The 23,312-nt window shown below is 34.0% G+C and overlaps 1 protein-coding gene across 1 annotated transcript in view; it reads right to left on the bottom strand.

The window, feature by feature from the left end:
• The window catches only part of ADGRL3 (adhesion G protein-coupled receptor L3), a 553,170-nt gene that overhangs the window by 349,784 nt on the left and 180,074 nt on the right, over nucleotides 1-23,312 (bottom strand). The window contains exon 3 of the mRNA XM_023724827.1: nucleotides 22,530-22,639. Within this exon, the coding sequence (XP_023580595.1) occupies nucleotides 22,530-22,639 (110 nt within the window). The remainder of the gene's footprint in view (nucleotides 1-22,529; nucleotides 22,640-23,312) is intronic.

Consider the following 23,312-nt stretch of genomic DNA (forward strand, 5'->3'; position numbering starts at 1 on the left):
TCAGAGTGCCCCTTTAAAATCAGTTTTGGAGAACTCTAACTTTCTCCTTCACCTTATTTTTCCATCAGTAAAACTGAACAAATTCTTCTTCTCAGTTGCCTTGTTACATCTCAAGGATGCTGCAACATTAACGAGGTCATATTTGAAAGTGCTCAAGACTTCTTTGGATGAAAGATGTTACCAAGTACAAAATATTATTACCATTTCTGATAGGATTACACTCGGAATGAGAAAAGTATAAATGGAAGTCCCTAGAGGAAGAAGCACACTAATGGTTTAAGTGAGATGCTGAAGCCTCAAGATAAACTAATCAAAGTCAAAGCTCCAGAGTTAAAAAAGAAAGTAATCTTAACTGGATTAAATAATGCCACCCATGGTGTAAGAATAATCTACCATCTATGTAAGATATAATTTTAAAGTAGATTTTCTGGAAGTCTATGTAATATGCAATTATCTCAGTCTATAACAAGGGCTGAATCAAAGGTTGCAACACACTGTGACTTAATAAAGAATCACACACAAAAATGATTTTCTATAATACTTAATCACACATTTTTCATAAAATATACTAACAAACTACTAAAATTTTTGTAAATAATTTATTTAACATAATTAGTGGAATTAAAAAATATATATATTTGAAAGTGTTATAAGAGCCTGAATAAGGGTGTCATGTTTTCCACTCTGAAAGGTCAGAAACTGCCTATTTTTTCACTTTTGTGCTCAACTTTTAGCCCAATGCCTTGTACATAGCACTGTTGTTGTTGTTAGGTGCTGTTGAGTCAATTTTTGACTCATAGCAACCAAGTGTTACCGAGTAAAACTGCCCCATTGGGTTATGTAGGCTTAATCTGTATGGAAGCAGATCACCAGGTCTTTCTCCCATGGAGCAGCTGGGTAGGTTCAAACTGCCAACATTTTAGTTAGTAGCTGAGTGCTTAACCATTGTACCACCAGGGCTCCTTGTACATAGCACTATAGCTCAATAAATGCTTGTTGAATGAATCAATAAACTTTAAAATCATTAATATTAGATAACTTGACATAGTCAAGTAGGTTTTGATATTAAGACCTCCAAGGAAGAGTTAGGAATCCCACAGGAGGGGAAAAATAAGGATGAGTAATATACTCTGTTTCTAATTCCTAATGGTGGGAAACTCCTGTAACAATACTTAATCATTTCAAAATTACTCCATACCTGAAAGATATTTGTATGGATCAGAATGATCTTCTATAGTCTGATAATCCTCCCTGGGTTTCAGGTGGCAGAAATGTCTCTGTGGTTAGTGGTAAATATAACAAGCTAACTTCAGATCCAAAACACACGTTCCTGTGTTGTTGAAAGCTATGCCACCAGTACTTCCAATACTAGCAGGGTTACCTATGGTAGACAGGTTTCAGCAGAGCTTCCAGATTAAGACAGATGGGAAGAAAGGCCTTGTGATCAACTTCTGAAAATTAGCCAATGAAAAGCTTGTAGGTCACAACAGAACACTGTGCGACTCACTTGCTTTGGATATGTCCTTATGAGAGATCAATCACAAGAGGAGGACATCACGTTTGGTGAAGCAGAGGGTCAACAGGGGAGAGACTGACCCTCAGTGAGATAGATTGGCACAATAGCCATAATGATGGACTCAAACATGCTGGTGATCACAGGGATGACAAAGGACTAGACAACATTTATTTTGATGTATACAATGTCTCCATGAGTCGGAGTCATAAAATTTACTAACAGACTCACATGTTTTGTTACAGATTTCCTTTGTAATAGTTATCATAAACATAGTTAATGATTGTGTGTATTAATGACCATTTTCTACACTATAAAGAAAACACCATAAGGGCAGGAATCTTAACCATTTTATTTACTGTTGCATACTGAGTACTTAACATGGTGGTTGTTGTTGTTAGGTGTCGGTGAGTTAGTTCTGACTCATAGCAACCCCCGTACAACAGAACAAAACACTGTCAGGTCCTGCACCATCTTCACAATTGTTGTTTAACCCCGCTGTTACAGACACCGTGTCAATCCATCCTGTTGCAGGTCTTCCTCTTTTTTGCTGATCCTCTACTTTACCAAGTATGACGTCCTTTTTCAGGGACTGGTCCCTCATGATAACACGTCCAAAGTAAGCGAGACGAAGTCTGGTCATCCTCGCTTCCAAGGAGCATTCAAGCTATATGTCTTCCAAGACAGGTTTGTTCACTCTTCTGACAGTTCATAGTATATTCAATATTCTTTGCCAACACCATAATTCAAATGCATCATTTCTTCTTTTGTCCTCCTTATTCATTATCCAGCTTTCACACACGTATGAGGCAACTGAAAATACCACAGCTTAGGTAAGGTGCACATTAGTCCTCAAAGTAACACCTTTTACTTTTAACAGTTCAAAGAGGTCTTTTGCAGCAGATTTGCCCAGTGCAATACATTGTTTGCTTTCTTGACTACTTCTTTCATGGACGTTGAATGTGGATTCAAGTAAAATGAAATCTTTGACAACTTCAATATTTTCTCTGTTACTTAAAATGGTATCTATATCAATTGCATACAAAATTCAATTAATAAATACTTTTGAGCAAGTAAAATGTTTAGACCTCAGATGTAGCTAAGTGTTTTCATAAATTAAATTTATATTCTTTTCTTCTTTGTACATATAGTTGTTGTTGTTAGGTGCTGTCAATTCTGACTCAGAGGAACTCCATATGACAGAGTAGAACAGCCCCATAGAGTTTTCAAGGCTGTAATCTTTATGAGAGCAGATTGACAGGTCTTTCCTCCCATGGAGTGGCTGGGTGGGTTCGAATTGCTATGCTTTCAATTCACAGCCAAGCACTTAACTGCTGTGCCACCAATTCTCTTTAGGCATGTAGTTAATGTATTAGGGACTTTATTGCAGTTTTTAAATAGGGCAGGGCAGAAAAATGACATGATTCTATGATGGATGCCTAGATTACAAATAAAATGTAGAAGATACAATGTTTTAAAGTCATTATCACCTGCTTTAGTTGAAAGGCAATGTTAAGAATTACAGAATGCCTATACTTTTCTGCTCAATATTTTAGGAAGCAGACTTCTACAGATCGTCGTAAGCCAGTTAGAAAAATGACTATTATACTTAAGATCCACAGACATAATTCGAACTTTTAGCATTAGAGAACTCTTAAAAATTATTAACTGCCTTGACAAAGAATTTGGACTTCCTAGTGCTTTCATAAGTAGACTAGCTGTATATCTGTTTCATATTACTGTAGATAGTCTTCACCGAATTTCACAAGAATATCAAGCTGAGGAAAGCTGACAGCACCAGTCCATTCTTGCCGAGTATTGGAAACTTTAATTAAATAGACATTTGACTTCAAGAAGGCAATGTTGAAAACTAAATAAACTTTATCCTTTTAACCTTATTGACTGACCAAAGTAACACAAAAACATCAATACCTCATCTACAATGAGAACTCATATTGGATGAACTTTGTCTCTGTCAAGGATGTGACTACTAATGGAGGTAGCAGAGCCAGACTTAAAATCAAATTACTCTGATGTGACAGCTTAATCTCAGACTTAACATAATCTTTGTTCTACCACTTTGAAACTTCTTGGTGATTTAACAATACTGATTTTAAGGGTCTAACATTATAAGGTTTAGACATGCCTGCTAGAATTCTGGCATACTATGTCTGTAATTGGTCTTACTAACACACAAAAAGTAGAATAAACTTTAGTGGGTGCTAAAGCTACCAATTTCCTTTGAAGATTTAGGAAAATTAATATGACACTTTAAAGGTTATTCTGGTTATTTTTGTGGGAAACTAAATAAACACTGGTAATAATAGTGACAATAAAGAGTTAAAACATGATAAAAGAATAATATAAAACAAAATGATACACTTTCTGTAATTATTCTAATTACTGCTTTTCTTTTCACAAAAGGAGAGATTGTTAAGCCTTATGAAGCTAAGAATGAAAGAAAAAACAAAAAGTGTCCCTAACTTTTAGTACCTTTGTCCATGGATTTTGGCATTTTTTTCCTGATTTCCAAGTTACTGTCACACAGGGAAGCATAATAACAAGCGAGATTATACAATAGTTTGAGGGCATGAAAGGACTGCTAAGGAGCAAAAGGATTAAAGCATAATAACTTTCAAGATAAGAACTCACATTTTTCCCTGTCCTAATGAACACACTGAATGTACCCACTACATGTCTGTTGAATGATAAGAATCATTCAATTCTTCAAAATATAAAAAAATTGACAAAATAAAATAATAATTGTAATATGAGATTGGCTTGGGGAAAGGTTCTTCAAAGATTTAAGGACTCGTTGACGCTATCAATATGAAAGAGAGATTCTTCTGTAGAATCTTTGATCAAAATGTTCCAATCAAAAGTGGGACAATGCTGAACAGAAATTCAAATTCTCTTGGACTCCAGAATTTCTGGAGCCCTGGAGGCTGGATAAACCCCTGCAAATATTGCCCTGAAATAATCTTTAAACCTTAAACCAAAAATAGCCCCCGTAATCTTCTTAAAATCAAACAATAGCTTAACTAGTAAAAAATGTCTGCCTTGAGCATTATGTTCTTTTAAGAACTATCTATATGGGATCAAAGCGACAACAGCAACTTGAAAGATTAGAAAGGAACTTTAGGGGGCAATGAATTCATATTAATGGGGAGGAGCAACTCAGAAAAGGAGTCAGAATTGTTGCACAAATCAAATAATATAATAAATGTCACTGAATTGTCCATGTAGAAATGGTTGAATTGGGGTATGTTTTGCTGTGTATATTATCAATAACAACAAAAAAATTATGAGAGGGATATTGACTGTCTAATGGTCATAAAGAAGCCAAACAAAAATCAAACCACAAATACCTTGATTCTATCCTTCTTGATATAAGCTCTGAGACACAGACGGGAAGAAATAGAGGTTCAGACAAGAGGGTAGAAAAGAACGTCAGAAAATTAAGAAAGAATCTGAGAGGAAGCAACTACTATCTATTAGATAATAGCTTCACATAAGCCAAAGGAAAACATAAGAAAAGGAGGACAGAGTAAATAGTTACAAATGCTGCAAAGAAATTGAAAAGAACAAGTTACAAAAAGATAAAAATTTGACTCAAAAGCAAGTTTTTGATAATTTTTAATAAAAAACATCAGTAAATTGGTGAAGAGAAAAGACAGGCTACAAGGAGGTAACTACTAAATGTTTGAAGTTTATCACTAAGGTAAAAAACAAAAACAAAAAAATTCTTCCCAGCCTTTGTTATTCCTATACAGAGTATATTATTGCTGTTGTTGTGTGCCATCAAGCTGATTCTGACTCATAGAGACCCTGTGTGACTGAGTAGAACTGCCCTATAGGGTTTCTTAGTCTGTAATCTTTACAGAAGATTGCCAGGTCTTCTGTCCCAGGGAGCTACTCAATGGGTTTGGACTGCCAAGCTTTCGGTTAGCAGATGTGCCGCCAGAAATCCTTACGTAGGTTATAGTGTATTATATGTGTATATATGTAGTACAACCTCCTTCTTTTTTGAGTTGTTCAAATTACTTTGCTTTTCCTATTTAGGTATTTAATTAAGTGATCTACACTGCCTGTGACAGATGTTGTGAGATGCTTCCAAAGTTTATTTAATGAAAACTTTCCAAATGAAAATACTGTACAAATACATAAAACACATGCCTCAAACACTAGCAAAGGCTACAACTGTCAAAAGTATTGGGTTAGTCACTTTATGTTAGAGAATTAAAGGTCACAGTTTCAATCCCATTTGGCTTACTCTATAGCTTAAACCATTAACTAGCAGATAAGTTCTCTTTTGTCAAGTGGTGAAGTGCCTCACTGCTGTTTGAAAAGACACAGCAAATGACTGTTACTAGGTCAGTAGAGATAATCTTACTAGTAAAGATTTAAACATCATTTGCTTTATTACATATGTAGCAAAAGAAAATTCATTACCACTAATAGGGGATGACTGAATATATTCAGGTACATCAATCCATGAACTATTATAAAGCCCTTAAAATGAATCGAATAAAGCTATACCATCTGACTTGGTGAGTTTCACAAGATATTGTATAGTGAGAAAAGTAAGAATTGTGTTTAATATGATCCCATTTTAGCAAAAACCTATACATACATAAAAATAATTATATATTCATGTGCAGACCTCCAAAGGACACCTGCCCTACCTGAATACAGAGAGAACTATGAAGAACATACACTAAGTTGCATGTATGTGTGTGTGTTTATGTGTATACATATATATATATACACACACCCCTATGTAAAATTATATGCATGCTTACGTGTGCATAAAGCAATGTCTAAAAGGGATGGATGTTACAATGTTAGTGGAATTTATTCCTAATGATGAAACTTAAGTAAACTTTAATTTTCATATAGTTTATTCATTCATTCATTCTTTCTTTCTTTATGTAACCAAAAAAAAAAAAAAAGTGCCATTTTCATTGTAGAAGATAAAGGTCAGTGGCTTGGTTTCAATTTAATCCATCTATCTAAAATCAGCTTTAGACTGTCCCTTTTCCTTAGATAATATATTTATGAGCACTCTGCCACACTGGCATTTCATAATTAGGTATACTTGGTCATTATGAAACCTTTACATATGTTCTGTATTGAATTGCACTCTTTTTAAAATTTGAACCTAATTATAACAAATCTGTGGTAGGCTGAACTATGCTTACTCCCCCACAAAGTGTCCATGTTGAATCTGTGAATGTGTTTCCTTACATGGCAAATGTACTTCTCAGGTGTGATTAAGTTAAGGATTTTTTGTTGCAAGATTATCCTAGATTATCCACGTAGGTCCTTTCTAAACATAAAGGTCCTTCTAAGAGGGAGGCAAGGGCTCAAAATCAGAAAGAGGAGATGTGACAACAAGATGCAGAGGTTGGAGTGATGCATTTTGTGGGTAGAGGAAGGGGCCACAGACCAAAGAATGCAGAAGACTTCTGGAACACGGAAAAGACAAGATAACAGACTCTCCTCTGAAGCCTCCAAAAGGAATGCAATCCTGCCAACATCTTAATTTCAGATTCTGACCTACAGAACTGTAAGAGAATAAACTTGTGTTGTTTCAAGCCACTACGTTTGTTGTCATTTGTTATTGCAGCAATAGCAAACTAATGCAAAGGATTAACAATGATCAAAAGCAAAAACAAACAAAAAACACAGTTTCAATAGAATAGAGTCCTGGGCAAGATTTATAGAATTACGAATAGTGATCACCCCATTTACCACTACAGTTTTTTGCTTTCTTGTTCTAATCCCAACCAAAACCTGAACCCACTGCCATCAAGTAGATTTCGACCTCCTGATAAAAGCCTTTTAAAGTCAAGATAACTTGACTTCCAATCTTGACAATTAAGTCAAGGTAACATGATTCTAGTCCTTTTAGACACCAGCATAGAGAGCAGTAAAATATTTTTCACCAGATAGCTATTTAGACTTTTTATTCTCCAGAAAAAAGGTATTTTAACTTGCTTTCTTTAGCATAATGAGAAAAGCTAAAACATACATGTCAAAATGACTTGTATTAAAATCCCCTACCTACTAGACATGTGGACTTGGAAAAGCTATTTAAATTTACATTCTTATATTCTGTTTTCTAAATGGGAATTATACCACCTAACTAAACATATGACTGTGAGAATAAAATAATATTGTATATAAAATACTTAGTATAGTTGTTGGCACATACTGTTTACCTAGTAAATGGCATCCAACCATTTGCCTTCGAGTTGATTCTGACTCATGGTGACCCCATGTGTGTCAGAGTAGAACTGTGATCCCCAGGATTTTCAATGGCTGACTTTTTGTAATAGATCATCAGGCCTTTCTTCTAAGGAGTGTCTGGGTGGACTCAAATCTCCTTTTGTTCAGCAGCCACTTGCACCACCCAGGGACTCCCAAATGGCATGCACTGTCAAGAAAAGGCTCTTCTTTTTCTCTGGCAATTTCTCTTCTTTTTTTGATTATAACAAAGAGGAAGGAAATCAAGTAGGGAAGTTAACACCTATTTTTATTAAACACCCCAAGATATTCTTTTCCAATCAGTGTTTTTCTGGCCATCAGCTTCGAAGTCACTCCAGTTCTTACCCCAATCAGAGTGAGCTGCTAAATATTTAATGATTAATTTGCATCAAATAGTTACCTAGCAACCATCACTAATATAAAATTAGATCTGAGTGTCTGCAAAAGTCTACAATCTGCTGAAAGGATTCAAAGTTAGATGAATACTAGTCAATGTCAGAATTTTAACTCTTAAAAACACACACAGATGTTAAGAGCTTAAACTGGGAGTATATAATATTTTTTGTAGACTAGTATTCAGAATTTTGTGAGTTAGATTTTTCAACAATAGGCTGACTATCCTATCCATATTATATAGAATATGTTATTAAAATAATAATAGCAAACTTTTATTAAAGACTAATTGTGTGCTAGAAACTATTTTAATTTTGTTACATATATTCCTTATTTGAATAGTCAAAAGAACTTTGAGGTAAGTGCTTGCATTGAAGACATAAACCATTTTTCAAAATCATTACATTTATTTGGATATTTCTAATACATCATGAGACTCTTCACTCCTAATACCCACCAAAGAAGAATAAGAAGAAGAAAAAAAAAAGGTTCTGGCTTTACACAAGTTATGTATAAAATTGTCAACATGACCATGATACACTGGTCTCTATCAGCTGTAGATCTTCACCACTTTTAGAACCAATGATAAATGGAATTTTCAGTGACTAGTTCCTACTAGTATTAAAGTTACTGCCTGACATAAAGTGTTTCAACATTTAGAAAATATCATCTGACACCCACAAGGAGCAGCAGCAGGCAAGATTTGAGCAAGTAACATAACTCATCACAGACTTTTGAATTGTGTATTAAGAATCAGTGCTAAAAGTTCTCTCTTAAGAATCACAAAAGTAGGCCAGTATTGATAAATGACTGAAGGATTGCCAGGTCCTAAAGACACAGAATAACATATGTTTCTCACTTTACACTTACCACTCATTCTTAAAAAGAATAATATATGCCATCTGTTGCAGGCTAGTCATTCCTAACTTATGAGGTCTGAACTTGGTATTTGAACCCATTTAATCTAAGCTTTAGTGAATGCTTGACAAAGTGGTATGAGGAATTCTTAGATATTCTTGATAACATCCCCAATAATATTCTTTTGCTAGGCAGGACTTTTCCTTGAAGTTAAACTTGATGAGTCCGGGTGAATACTTCTTGGTAAATAGAAGATCGAGGAAGAATACTGTCATAAAAAGTTTCCATTAGACTCTGATACATACAAGTAGCCTGCTGCCAGTTCCATTAGCACTTGAGCAATCAGAATGAATCTAGGAAAAAAAATTGCAGCCTAGGTGCACATAAATAGATGAATTTCATCCCCAATAAAATTTGAATATAATCTCTCTTTTGAGTCTCATTATCTTGATAAACTTATCATCAAATTAGTTCTCTAAGAAGTAAAGAGGATTGGGGGAGAGAGTAAGTGAAGGAGGCCCTGGTGAAGGAAAATCATACATTCTGCTTTTTTGGAGAGAGCCACTTTTCCCTTTCCTTCATACTTGTGTCTGTGTGTATGTGTGTGTGTGTGTGTGCGCACATTTGGTAAGTGAATTATAAGAATATCTATGAAATCTCAATGTTACTGAGCAATGAACTTATTTCAAGCTCCTAAAAACTGAAACTGAAAGATTTGCCACAGATGTTTGGATGCATAGTCAAAGGCCTCCAAAAAGAAACTGGTTAGTATTTATTACTGAAGATTTAGTGTGTAATGAACAAAAAAATAAAATAAAAATGAGAAAGGCCAAGAAGCTTGAGACTCAGATGCATGCACACAAAGATTATATAAAACTTGTGTTTTATATATATATATATATCGACATGCCATCACTAATTGTCTTAATCATAAGCCATGTTGAAGACAAAGACCAAATAATCAAGCAGTCACATTAGGACCATATCGAATTCTGAAAATTCTCCAGAAGAATTTTAATTAAAATGAGAAACTGGATAGAACATCAAATTTCTACTAAACAGGATATATTTGAATCTTTTACATTTTTGAGTAAGCCTGAAACATTTCTTTCGTCTCTAGGTTATAGAAAAAGTATTCTTGAAATTTAAAGAAATAAAGTGGCGTGATGGAAAGAGAACTCAACTGGCAATTGAGAGTCAATGTGTTCTAACTATATATTCATTGACTATTTCGTTTCTTCAAATTTTCAGGTTCTTCACCTATAAACAATTAAAAGATTATATTGTTTCTTAATTAAATTCCACGGTTATTACTAGAGACAGTTATCAAGAGTCATATAATAAGGAATAAATCAATATTCGTTGAATGAAATAAATGAACATGGCCCGGCTCTACCTGAATTTGCGGACACTGGTACCTAAGGGGTTGTTGTTCTTAGTTGCTGCCTAGTGGATTCCGACTTATGGCGACCCCACGTGTACAGAACAGAACTGTTCCATAGGGTTTTCAAGGCTGTGAACTCTGGAAAGTAAATTGCCAGGCCTGTCTTCTGAGGTGTCTCAGGGTGGTTTAGAAACACCAATCTTTTGCCTAGTAGGCAAGCTGTTAAGGGGAGGCTTATTATCTATGGGGAGATATGGGACAGAAGGTAAATAAACCAGCACCAAAAGTTAACACTTTTGAGGAAACATGGAAATAAAAGATACAATGCCCAAAGATCATAGCAAGTTTGGGTGAGATTTATGGAATTGCCAGTACCTGTAGGTCAAGTCTAAAGAAGACAGACAGTAGGAAGTTTAAGTAGTAAAAGAAGCCACAGAAACCCACTGGACTGATTTTTAAATTCAAGAAACTTGCCCAACAGGTCTTATCAACATGAGATTAAAACAAAAGTAAGCCATAAGAAAGAACTGGTTAAAAGTTCAATGGTAGGGCGGATGCCCTTGTAACTAGTCTCAAATCCTGAGATGATCTGGAAAAAAAAGAAGAATTAAGGCAGAAGTCTTGTTTGTAAAATTAGACCACTAGTAAAGGGAACTAGAGTATAACTCAAGGATGCCTGAGGCTCCCCAAATCCTGGGATTAGTTAGCAGCATTGCATAATTCCAAGTCCAAGAGCACCATGGCACTAAATATCAGAAGACTTTCAAAGTGAGTGGGATGCAACAGGCATATTAATTTGAATGGCTATGATACACTGCATTTTTCTAATATGGTAGTAACTGTACAAAGTTTTTTACATATATTTCATTTCAATTTTCACAGAAACTCATCCTTATTTTGTAAGTGACAAGACTCATTCACAAAGTAGTAAAATAACTTCAGTAGACACAGCGAGTAAGTGGCAAAGCCAGATAGAAAATTCTACTTTTTTTGATTCTAAGGCTCTCATGCTTAACACTATGTTATATTCACTTGTGCTTAAGAGAACTCGGTAAAGCAAAGACAGGGAAATGAGGTATGTCCTGTCAAAGATTCTAAGTTATAATTTAAAATATTTCTTTACCACAGAGACATACTTAAACAACAAAGTAGAACAAAACAAAACAAAAAATCTGCTTTTTTCCTTAATTGAAGCAGAAATGTGATGAGCATAGAGAGAAGAAAATATATTTATACTATATATTAATAAGAACTAAATGGTATTCAATTCCCTTCCCAATCTTTGACTCTATGCTCCTATGATCACTTGCAGGCTAATAGAGTGATGAGATAATGGGTTCTTAGAAGCTGGGAACCAGTCATATTCATATTATTGTGGGCATGTGGATATTATACAATGTTATCAAGATAACCAGGTTATCATTAAATGTTGGTAAAATTGAACTGTGTACATAAAAGAGATTTGGAATTCCATAAATATGGATTTAATTCAAGTATTACATGTCAGTTATTGTGAGAAACTCCTGTCTGTTTAAATAAGAAAATTTAAATGGAAACTCATTAAGTTTGTTCGTCCCATTTATCTAGCTTATAGACTCAAAACCAACCCTTATTTACCTATTTTTTTTCTTCTTCTTTATATAAATAATAGATAAGTATATTACAGTGAAACTGGTGTGGCACAATGGTCAAGTACTCAGCTGCTAACCAAAATGTTGGCAGTTCTAATCCACCAGCTACTCTGCTGGAGAAAGATATGGCAGTCTGCTTCTGTAAAGATTTACAGCATTGGAAACCCTATGGGGCAGTTCTACTCTGTCCTATAGGGTTGCTATGAGTTGGAATCAACTCTATGGCAGTGGGTTTGGGTTTCTGGGTAACTTCACTTGGGTATTCCCTGGGTGGCACAAACGTTTAAGTGCTCAGCTACTAACCAAAAAGTTGGCAGTTCAAATTCACCCAGAGGCACCTTAGAAGAAAGGCCTGGTGATCTACTTCCAAAGAATCAGCCACTGAAAACCCTATGGAGCATAGTTCTACTCTGACACACATGGGATTGTCATGAGTTGGAGTCAATTCAACTGCAACTGGTTTGTCTTTTTGTTTGGTTAACTTGACTTGGTTTTGTCTCGAGCTTGATATACTTATAAAGATAATTAAAATGAATGTCATCTACAGTGATATGATGTACATCCAACATGAAGCCAGTCCACGACAGCAAAGGTTTATATTTTTACATTTAAAAAGTATCATATCATAAATATATGACAATTTTTAGAAAGCAAAATGTATGTCTTTATTAGTCCATGCCCTAAGCAAGCACAATGCATTTTGCTCTATATTAATAATTTTTGAAAGAAAGATTGGTAGTATGATAATAGGTTGTATTAGTTTCCTATTGCTACTATAAGAAATTACCACAAACTTAGTGGCTTATATCAGAAGTCCGAAATATGTCTTAATGGCTAAGATGAAGAGGTTTGCAGAATTGGGTTCCTTCTGGAGGCTCAGTGGGAAAATTAGTTTCCTTGTCCTTCTAAACTTCTAAATGTTCCTATATTCCTTGGCTTCCTTCATCTTCAAAGTGCATTACTCCAACCTCCACTTCTGTTTCACATCTCTTCTCTCTAACATTTACCTTTTTGCAACGTTCTTACAAGGACTCCAGTGATTAGGCTGGGTCTAACCAGATAATCCAGGACAATCTCATCATCTAAAAATGTTTAACTAAATTGTATCTAAAAAGTCCCTTTTGTCATATAAGGGAACATAGTCACAGGACATGGACTTCTTTGTTGGGCCATTATTGAGTTGGTTTCGTAGGTATTTATTTAAGACTCTGGCGTTTTCAAGGAGGGTTTTGATATTGTTTTAAGCAGTTGAAACTTTTAGCATTCATATGAATTGTGATCTCTTACCAGGTGGGAAATTCCACAAAAATACAAAGCAAAACATTAAAATTAATATATATATAGTCCCTTTTACTAACTATTCATTTTAATGAGGTATTATGTTAAACTTTAAATCTTTGTATGAAGTATTTTCTAAACCACTTGATTAACTTTGTCTAGTTGCCTAAGATTAATGATTGGAATAGAAAAAAAACAATGCTCACTCATAGTGTTTTAAGTTATTTTACGTTTATTTGGGAATATATTTTATCTGGACAAGATAAACTATAGATATCACAGAACATGATGGCTGCTTTAAGATCTTTTTAGTATCAAACACTTTGGGGAAAACCTCACCTTCACATGTTTTCACTTCTTCTCTTCCCATAGGTAGTATATTTTGAAAACAAAATGTAATATTCCATACCTTTTTTAATCTCACATGTATGTGCTATTCAATTTTAAGCACCTTATAAAATTTCTTTGAATTAATTAGTTTTAAAGCATAAGCCCTATAATTTTACTATTTCAAATAAAGCATGATATGAGCATGGTAAAAGTAACTCTTCAAACTTTATTTATATCTATAATAATAAAATTTTATCTCCTAAACCAAATATTTTCCTAACTCTGGCAATCCAATTAATTTTTTAATACTCTCAGTTTATCTTGTTTCTTTACTAATTAGCATCTAAGCCTTCATTTAAATATTATTAATACACTATAAATATGTAAAATTCCTACCTATATGTTGATGTCATCTGATGTTTGGTGTATTTCATGTGCGTTTCCTCATATGGTACTAGTACAATGCAGTATTTTCTACAATATATTTTTTAAATGGAAAATAAAATTTATTCAACTTCATTCTACAAAATATATTTTGATACTTAATAGATTCTAGATCCTTGAAAAAAATTGATGCAACATTTTCAATGGTAGCCAATAGTACTAATTGCTGGTTAGTCTTTCCAAGTCACTCTCCCTCACCTTAGCTGTACCACACTGGCCTTGTAACAGCTATTAGAACAAGCTAACCTTTCCCTTCCTCAAGGTATCTCTGGAGCTGCTCTTCTCTCTGCTTTGAAATTTCCTCCCCACACTCTTTCCCAGATATTACCATCTTACTCTTCAGGTATCAAATCTCCCCTTTTCAGGGTAGTCTTTCATCATGCCTTGTGTTAATCAGCCTCTCCGTTGTTCTCTATCATAGAATTTTATTTTCTGCCTGTATTTTATCACAGTTTTTAATTATTATAAGCATTGGTTCATGTGTTTATTGTTTGTCTTATCTAGGAGATGGTCAGCTCCATAGGGCCAAAATCTGTTTTTCCTTGCACAGTATAGTCACTGAGCCATAGTAGGCATTGATAAATGTCTATTGATAGAATTATTATTGGTACAAGAACTTATTACCACCTTTTGAAAATTTATATATATATATATACGTATACATACATTAATAATTTAGAGTGCTTTTACATTTATTAGCATTGATTAGAACCAAACTCCAGAGCAAGAATTGTAAATTTAAATATCTTCAAAAGCCAAGAAGACATATTTTAAATGATTGAAGTGAACCAGGTACAATACAGTGAATGCTACAAAATATAACAAATTTAAAAGCACAGAACCATCTAAAGGGGGCAGCACCTACTCCACGCCTTGTTGCCCAAGGGAAAGCAGGTCCAGTGTTGCTCCATACTTCATGTTAAATCTCCTGAATTTTAGGTGTTTGGGAGGCCTAAGGGTCCTCTTTAGGCTGAATCTGGCCCACCATCACTAACTGCCAGTGTTGGAGAGAACTGTTCCTCCCTGATTTCATTGTCAGTCCTGTTCTTCTTCCTTGGAAACAACACACTGATGCTGAATTTCATTTAGATCATTTAGATTCTCTATTACAGGGATTAAATTAGATGGAATATTTTTGGAACTTATTTATCTGGTAACAGTCCTTATGAGCCTGCCCACTAGTTCTTGCTATCTAGATTACTAGATCTTATTCTTCTGGAGGCCTAGTTAGTGTCTCACCTTTTTTCCCTTTGATTCTGAAACTACTACTTCATGTCTTTCCAGTGAACGGCCCTCCTTTACTTTACTTAAATTAGCCAAGTTGGTTTTTGCAGACAAACATTTATTATTCATATTATCAATTAATCACATTCAGAAATGGTTTATTGTCTTCTCTGTGCCCAACACCCTGATGGGTTCCAGGTTCTAGAGAAATCACAGCAAGCAGGAAAGCCCTTGATCTCCCCTTGCCTACCTAAAGGCCGATCACCTCTCACTCACATTTTGTATTGTATGCAAACACACTCACCACACAGTTTCTTACTTTACATTATCTCTTCCTCTAAAAATCCTTGTTCTTTTCCTTCTAGCTAAAGTCTATTCATTCTTTAAGACTCAGCTCAAGGGTCATCTCTAGAAAACCTTCCTTGAAGATATCCACTCCCCACCCTATACATCCATCTACCACTTTGGAATGGGCATACTTTCACTACTGATATAAATTGTTTAATTCCTTTCCTGAACTAACAACATTATAACTTTGGGGGATCTTGATCCCTAGTTGACTGACCTCCTTGAGGGGAAAATCTGTATTTTCCATTTCTAATCCCAGTCTTTAGCACAGTGCTTTGTATGCGATAAGTGCTTAATAGATGCCGAGTGATAAAAGGAGATAAAATAGGCAGATCTTGAAAGCAAATGATATAATTTAGTTGAGAATATTTCCCATGCACATAGGAAGCAGCGAGACCAAAATATGAGACAGTTTAGGACTAGAACCTCTAACAAAGTATGGACCACATATACTTCTTGCTTTTTAAACTGATGACAGGAATTTTTATGAAGATATAATATTTTTGCCATATAAGCAGCATTTTCATTATTAATTAATCATTAATTCATTTGCAAAAGCTTAATGGATTAAATGTTAGGTGCAACAATATCTGGAAGGAAAAAGAAATTGAGAAAGAGAAACTGGTGCGGGAGAGAAAAGGTTGGAAAAAGGGAAGGAAATAAAAATTTTGTCGTTCTTGTTATAAATATCTTTTTGTAAAAAGTATTTAGATAACTGACACACTTCTTACAGGGGGAATAATATATAAACAAGGAAACATATTTGGTATACTACACAGAGGCATACAGAATAGTATGAAAATAAAATGGTTTGGGGTATAGTATTCTTGAGGAATGCAATCTCAATCCCCAAGCAATTCTGAGAAACTAAAATTTATACAGTCTATATTTTTACAGTAGACCCTTCTTCTACATTAACATGGCCTTGTTTTTAGACGAGAGCATTTTGTGCTTATCATTCAAGCAATGAACATAATATTTTTGATAGAGCTGTTTTGACTAAATTACCTTTTTTCTTTCAATTATTTAATACTGATTTGTTGAATGCCTCCTATATGTCAGAAAATAAAAAAGGTACTGAGGCATTGGGCAATCAAAGTGTATCTTGGCATTTCCGTGATTTTTTTTTTTTCTTTTAAATTAGAAGTACAGATAAATCTTAGCATAGGGAGTTTAAAAACATGTAATTATGTAATTATATAATATAGGCTCCAAAGTATGTTATACTAAAATATGCAGTAATTTTAAAATTGGTTGCAAAATTGTATTTAATTATTTATAAGTAAATTTTTAATTCTTTTGTCTGTCTTAGATGCCAAAAGAATGCACAGCATTTTTAACTGGAAAAAGGACAAAACTATCAGATTAACTTAATTTAATAAATTATAAATATTAACTTTCAATAATACCCACTTTTCATGTCTTCTTATGAAGATAATCACCCACACAAGTATTCAGATGGTCAATGTGAATAGTGAAGTCTGTAAATGCTATCAAGAACTAAGATTGGTTTAATCAACACTCATTGCTAGTAGTTCTCCAAATTACGCACTTTACCCCTTTCATTTTCTAAGAAAATCACTATAACAGAAGACTGTTAGACTAAGTAGTATGTGCTTTGTGTTTCCAAGAGAAACAAACAAAGGGTTGAAGAGAAAAACTGGATTGTGAGGGAATACTAGCACTTTTTTTAGTGTAATGTGCGTGAAATTGTATGCCTTGGAAGAAAGACAATTTGTCAGCAGGCGACAAAGTAAAGATTCTTTGCTCAGAAATACTCTAAGTAGGCAGCTAGTTGTTTTATTGTCTTTTGCCTTAACACAAGTCATTCCTGTAACCTGGCTAAATAAAGGAAGTTCCACTTGTAGATGTCACAATTTTAATCCCAAATCAGGTCAGAAGGGATAAGGGCGGAGTGAGGCTAAGACTGAAGAAGGGAGAACAAAAATGTGGCATTTGTAAATGGTGAGGTTTAACCTCTTGCATATTTGGGTCATCTCCTGGGGAGAAAAAAATTCACTAAGAAGGAAAATCAAATCTCAAAAGAAAATGCAAAGTCACACCAGAACTAAGATGTGACAGGAACAGACAAAAGTATTGATTCATCTGTCCCAAATTTGGTCAGAAACAGGGTATCTGTGAACCAAAGCAGAAAATTCAGACCAGGAGCAAGAAGATAACACTTAGAAAAGAGTAATATAACATCAGTGATTCTGAAAAATTTAGTACAAGACACTTAAAATTAAGTCTGCCTCACTAAATGGTTTACAATGACTATTTTTTCTTTTCTCTCATCAGTAACCTCTTTTTAAAAAAAGGCACATGATTTGTTTGACTCAGGGTAAGGTTTGACCAAAATTGTTAATTGTTCAATTATGTACCTGGTTGCACAGTGGTTTTGAGATTGGCTGCTAACCAAAAGGCTGACAGTTTGAATCCACCAGCTACTCCTTGGAAACACTATGGGGCAGTTGTATTCTGTCCTATGGGGTCACTATGAGTCATAATCAACGCGACAGTAACGGGCTTGGTTTTTTGGTTTGGTAAAATCCTGTACTAAGGAGGCCTGGTGGTACAGTGGTTAGGTACTCTGCTGTTAACTAAAAGGTCTGTGGTTCGAACCCTCCAGCCACTCCACAGGAGAAAGGTGTGCCAGTCTGCGTCTGTAAAGATTACAGCTTTGGACTCTATGGGGCAATTCTACTCTGCCCTATAGGGTGGTTATAAGTTAGAATTGACTCGATAGCAATGGGTTTGGTTTGTTTTTTATTTTTTTAATCCTGTACAACAATTATTATAAGGGTCTCTTGGATATTTTTTAATTTTACTTCTCTCATGTAATACAATGAAGTTTATTAAATATTGCTCTATATCCCCCAATACACTTCATTATTATTGATATATTTTACACAAATCTTTGTTTTTTTCTATATTTTGCCATGAAAAGAATCACTTTAAGAAATTAATATTGCCATGGAAACATGCATGCGCACACACACACAGACACAGACACAGACACACACAGACACACACACACACACACACAAGCAAAGAAAATGTGAATAATGGTATTTCTTTCACTTGCCAATATTAAGAAGAAAGGACTCATGGATACTAAATATATTACTAAATTAACCAAAGTTTGTGGTCTTAAATCCATGAAGGAAATGTACATTACTGAATTGTATAACATACAGAACCAAACAATATTTGTTTGTTTATTAAATTGCTCAATAAGAAAATTCTCAAATATTAATATTGACTCCTAAATCTGATGTTTTGCATTCTACTAATGCAATAGGAGTCTTTTATCAATTATCATAAAGATATCATTAAGTACAAGGATTTTCTCTTAGAATACAGATGATTAAAACAACTTTTAAAATTATTACTTAGATAAAAACTCATCCTAAATAGTAGGTAGTGAGCAGCCATCTAAGATACTCCACTGGTCTCACCCCTGTGGGAGCAAGGGAGAATGAAGAAAACAAGACACAACAGAAAGATTACTCCAAAGGACTAATGGACCGTAACTACCATGGCCTCCACCAGACTGAGTTCAGTACAACTAGATGGTGCCCGGCACTACTGACTGTTCTGACTGGGATCACAACAGAGGGTCCCAGACAGAGCTGGAGAAAAATGTAGAACAAAATTCTAACTCACAAAAAAAAGACCAGACTTACTGACCTGACAGAGACTGGAGAAACCCTGAGAATATGGCCCCCGGACACCTTTTAGCTCAGTAATGAAGTCAGTCCTGAGGTTCACCCTTCAGCCAAAGATTAGACAGGCTCATAAAACAAAACAAGACTAATGGGGCACAACAGTCCAGGGACAAGGACTAGAAAGGCAGGAGGGGACAGGAAAGCTGGTAATAGGGAACCCAAGGTTGAGAAGGGAGAGTGTTAACATGTCATGGGGTAGTTAACCAATGTCATAAAGCAATATGTGTACTAACTGTTTAATGAGAAACTAGTTTGTTCGGTAAAACTTCATCTGAAGTACAACTAAAAAAAAAATCCAAAAAAGTAATAATAATAAATAAATAAATAGTAGGTAGTATTTTTATGACATAAACTAGTTTATTATGTCTTTAAGTTATTTGGGGGAAAACAAGTAATTCAGCTGATTTAAGAAAAGAACACAAACTCCTTATTTAAAAAAGTAGCTAAGGGACTGAGACAAAGATTTGGGCCCTTGAAACATTTGCTTTTACAACGTGTCATTACTGTACTAATGAAAATGATAAGAATAAAATATTGAAGAAGACTGAACAACTCGTGAAAATATAAAAGGAAAAATCTACGGGAGAACTATAGCTGGGTATTTAAGAACACATATTAGAGACAGACATACTTGACTCCAGTACTGGCTGTACCATTCTCTAGGTATTCTACATTCTACACGGGACATTTACTTAACCCACTGAGCTTCATTTTCCTCTTTAGTAAAATGGTGATATTCATTCCTAACAGGGAGGCTCCTGTGAGAATTCAATAAAACAACGTATGCAAATATTTAAGCCATATAGTACATGGAAAGCAGTAGGTGTCTCATAAATGATAGTTACTTTAAATACTTTAAATAAGTGAATCTTTTCAGAATTGGAAAATTCCATACATTTTATTCTTCAGAAAAGAAAAATAACTTAATGTTGATCTAAATCAGGTCTTACTGCAGATCAGAGAAGGTCTGTAAAATGAGATGTAGAAAATTCAATAGCTGACCTAAGCTAAAGAACTCAGGTTTTTTTTTTTTTTTTTTTTTGGTAACCAGATCATATTCCAAACACCCTCCTTAATCAACCCCTGGTCCTGTGTCTCCTAAACCAATATAACTCTCAAAGTCGTCATGATAGCTTTTTTTAAGGTTTACACTTTCTTTTGATTTGTTTTTCATTTTAAGCATGTTAAATTTACTAAATAAATTCCCAGTTCTGTATTATGCTTTTAACTGAAACACAATGAAGAGAATTTAAACAAACATGATCATGCTACAACAAATAAATTAAAATGGTGTATAAAATGGCAAGTGGGTACACCTGAGTTTATAATTCTCATTTAAGGAAACAATCAAATAGAGATTTTAATATAATATGGATGTGATTTTAAGGCAGCCTGCACATTTTCAGGATTAGCAGAAACCTGTACATATATGATATTCAGAATCCAAACTGCCAATCTCTTAAAATTTGTAAGAGACAAAAGAAATCTATGGCAACCATAATCCTTTTATGCAAAAATCTATAAGTAAGTTCTTATTTACACTGAAATGACTTAAGTAGATGACTTTTCAGAATGAGTTTGGCAGAGAATTTGAGTAGCTATCCTCAAAGAAATTCTGAATATAGAAAATTGAAGAGATAGCTGTGAAATTCTCTATTTTTAAACATTTTAATAATCTCACATTTTTACCTCAGCTCTCATGCTTTAAAAATATGAAAATAAAAAAAGTTACAAATTACTTAAAATTGTCTTTAAAATGAGTACATTTTACTGTATATGTTTATAAAATACCTTTGGAAATAGCTGTCTACACATTTAACAAAGATTATTATGTAATCCAAGTACATTTTTCACAGTTCTAAAATAGACTACAAATTTTACTTCTTTAAAATATCATTAGTGAATAGTGAATGGTCAGTAGGAGCTTTATATTTTCAAACAAAGGTGGCTAGAGATAAAAATGTAAGAAGCAAAAAGTAGACGAAGATTTCAATAAAACTTACACACTTAGGGTTTTTCATAACAAAAAATTAGCTTATAAAATGTTACTAAACTCCTTTCTAATCACACTATAAAGTAAAAATAAAATTTTCTATTGATTGTTTTCATTATTATTTTTAAATTTCAATATATTTCTTGCTAGCCAAATTGCTCTCTATTATTTAAGTACGCACACTTAGAGCTCAAACATAATGTGCTACTTCTTAGGTGAGCATGAATGAGGCAAATCAAGAATTTTCTCTTGGCACATTAAACCTGCTGATCTCCAGATGTTTTGCTCCTTTTGAAACATTAATGGAAGCTGGAACCTGGGATTTATTTATGATCCCAGGTGTTTTCTACCTCTGGGGTGAACTGAATGTCTAATATGAAAATACAGGATTTCCTGAGTGATGTTCACTGAGACATTCCATGAATAATTAACTAATCTGATCACAACTATTTTTATTTGAGATTGTTATTCTACCTTTGGGTAGAAAAGTCACAAAATGTTCCACTTTAGGTTGTTTGATTCTTCCTTACTTCTGAAGAAAAAATATGCAGTTGGCATATAATCACATAAAGGATGTAAAGGCAATTCTTGTGGCAGTAAAAGATACATTCTGTAGAGAGCTTTAGTTCATGTAATCCTTGCACTTTCCTATCAGTCAGCTCCTTCTGGAGGACTACATTTCTGATTCTCAAAATGTTACAGCAAAGGAAGCTTAGATATAATTACTCCTATCGAATTCGAAATGTATAGATTTCTATGTCATTAAATATACAAGAATAACATTCTTTTTCATGTCCTATTTGCTTAGATTTAGAGAGATGCAGTATTGGCATACCAAACCTTCAACTTTAAAAATTATGTTCTATTTATTGCATTAAAAAAAGAGTTTTACAATAGGTATTGATATACACATATGTAGAGTCAAACTAAATGCTGCAGGACGATGCAGGCAATATCTAATTCTTCCAGAGAGGGTAAGAGTTTTTTATCCTCAAATTAAAACTAGCCTTTTTTTTTTTCATTTACTTTATGTGCTTATTTTTTTATGTTTGCATAGAGAACATTTTGTCAATGCATGCAAACGAAAGCTTAATATCTTTTCTTTTTAATAAGAAAAGTACAGGAATATACATACTGTAAGGAACACATTCATACTGCACTTCGAGGTATTTATAAGTTCCTGGACACGGATCTGGAAAAACGTCAGGACCTGCCACCACTGCACACTGGGTTCTGTTATTACACCTGAAGTCAAAAGAAAAGAAAAGAAGAAATAATAAGTTTATACAAAGTCAAATCATTATCAACATCAATAGTAATTTTATTCTAGTTCCTGTTATACAGATTTAAATAGGGTTTGGGTTGATTCAGGGCTTTAGACTTATTAAAGAATATTTGTAGTATATTTTTAAAAAATAGACAAAAAAATCAATCCATTCAGTTTCCTTATATTAACTAATTTAATACATGATTGAACACATCATGGTTTTAAGTTAGAAATTAAATATTGCATAAGCAACACAAACTGATGCATAGGATATTGCAAATATGAATACAAGCAAAGATTGTTTGATACAAACAGCCCACTATCATTATAAAAAAAAATTGAAGGAAATATAACCACAGACTCTTATTAGACAATTGTAAAATAAATGCACCCATTATCATGACATGCACTTTAAAAGCAGTATAAATTAGAGTTGAAAAGTTACTGTTTAGCCAAGCCTCAAAAAATCACTAAAAATGTTAATATTAAATCATTAAAATATGTAATAACAAATTCATTTTTTATAAATTAATATAATAATATTACTAATCCTATAAATGAAGCCCTGGTGGTGCAGTGCTGCTAACCAAAATGTCAGCAGTCGGAATCCACTAGCTGCTCTTTGGAAACCTTAGGGGCGGTTCTACTCAG

The sequence above is a fragment of the Trichechus manatus genome, unplaced genomic scaffold (genome assembly GCF_000243295.1).
Source record: "Trichechus manatus latirostris isolate Lorelei unplaced genomic scaffold, TriManLat1.0 scaffold00263, whole genome shotgun sequence".
In the NCBI taxonomy this organism is placed as follows: Eukaryota; Metazoa; Chordata; class Mammalia; order Sirenia; family Trichechidae; genus Trichechus; species Trichechus manatus.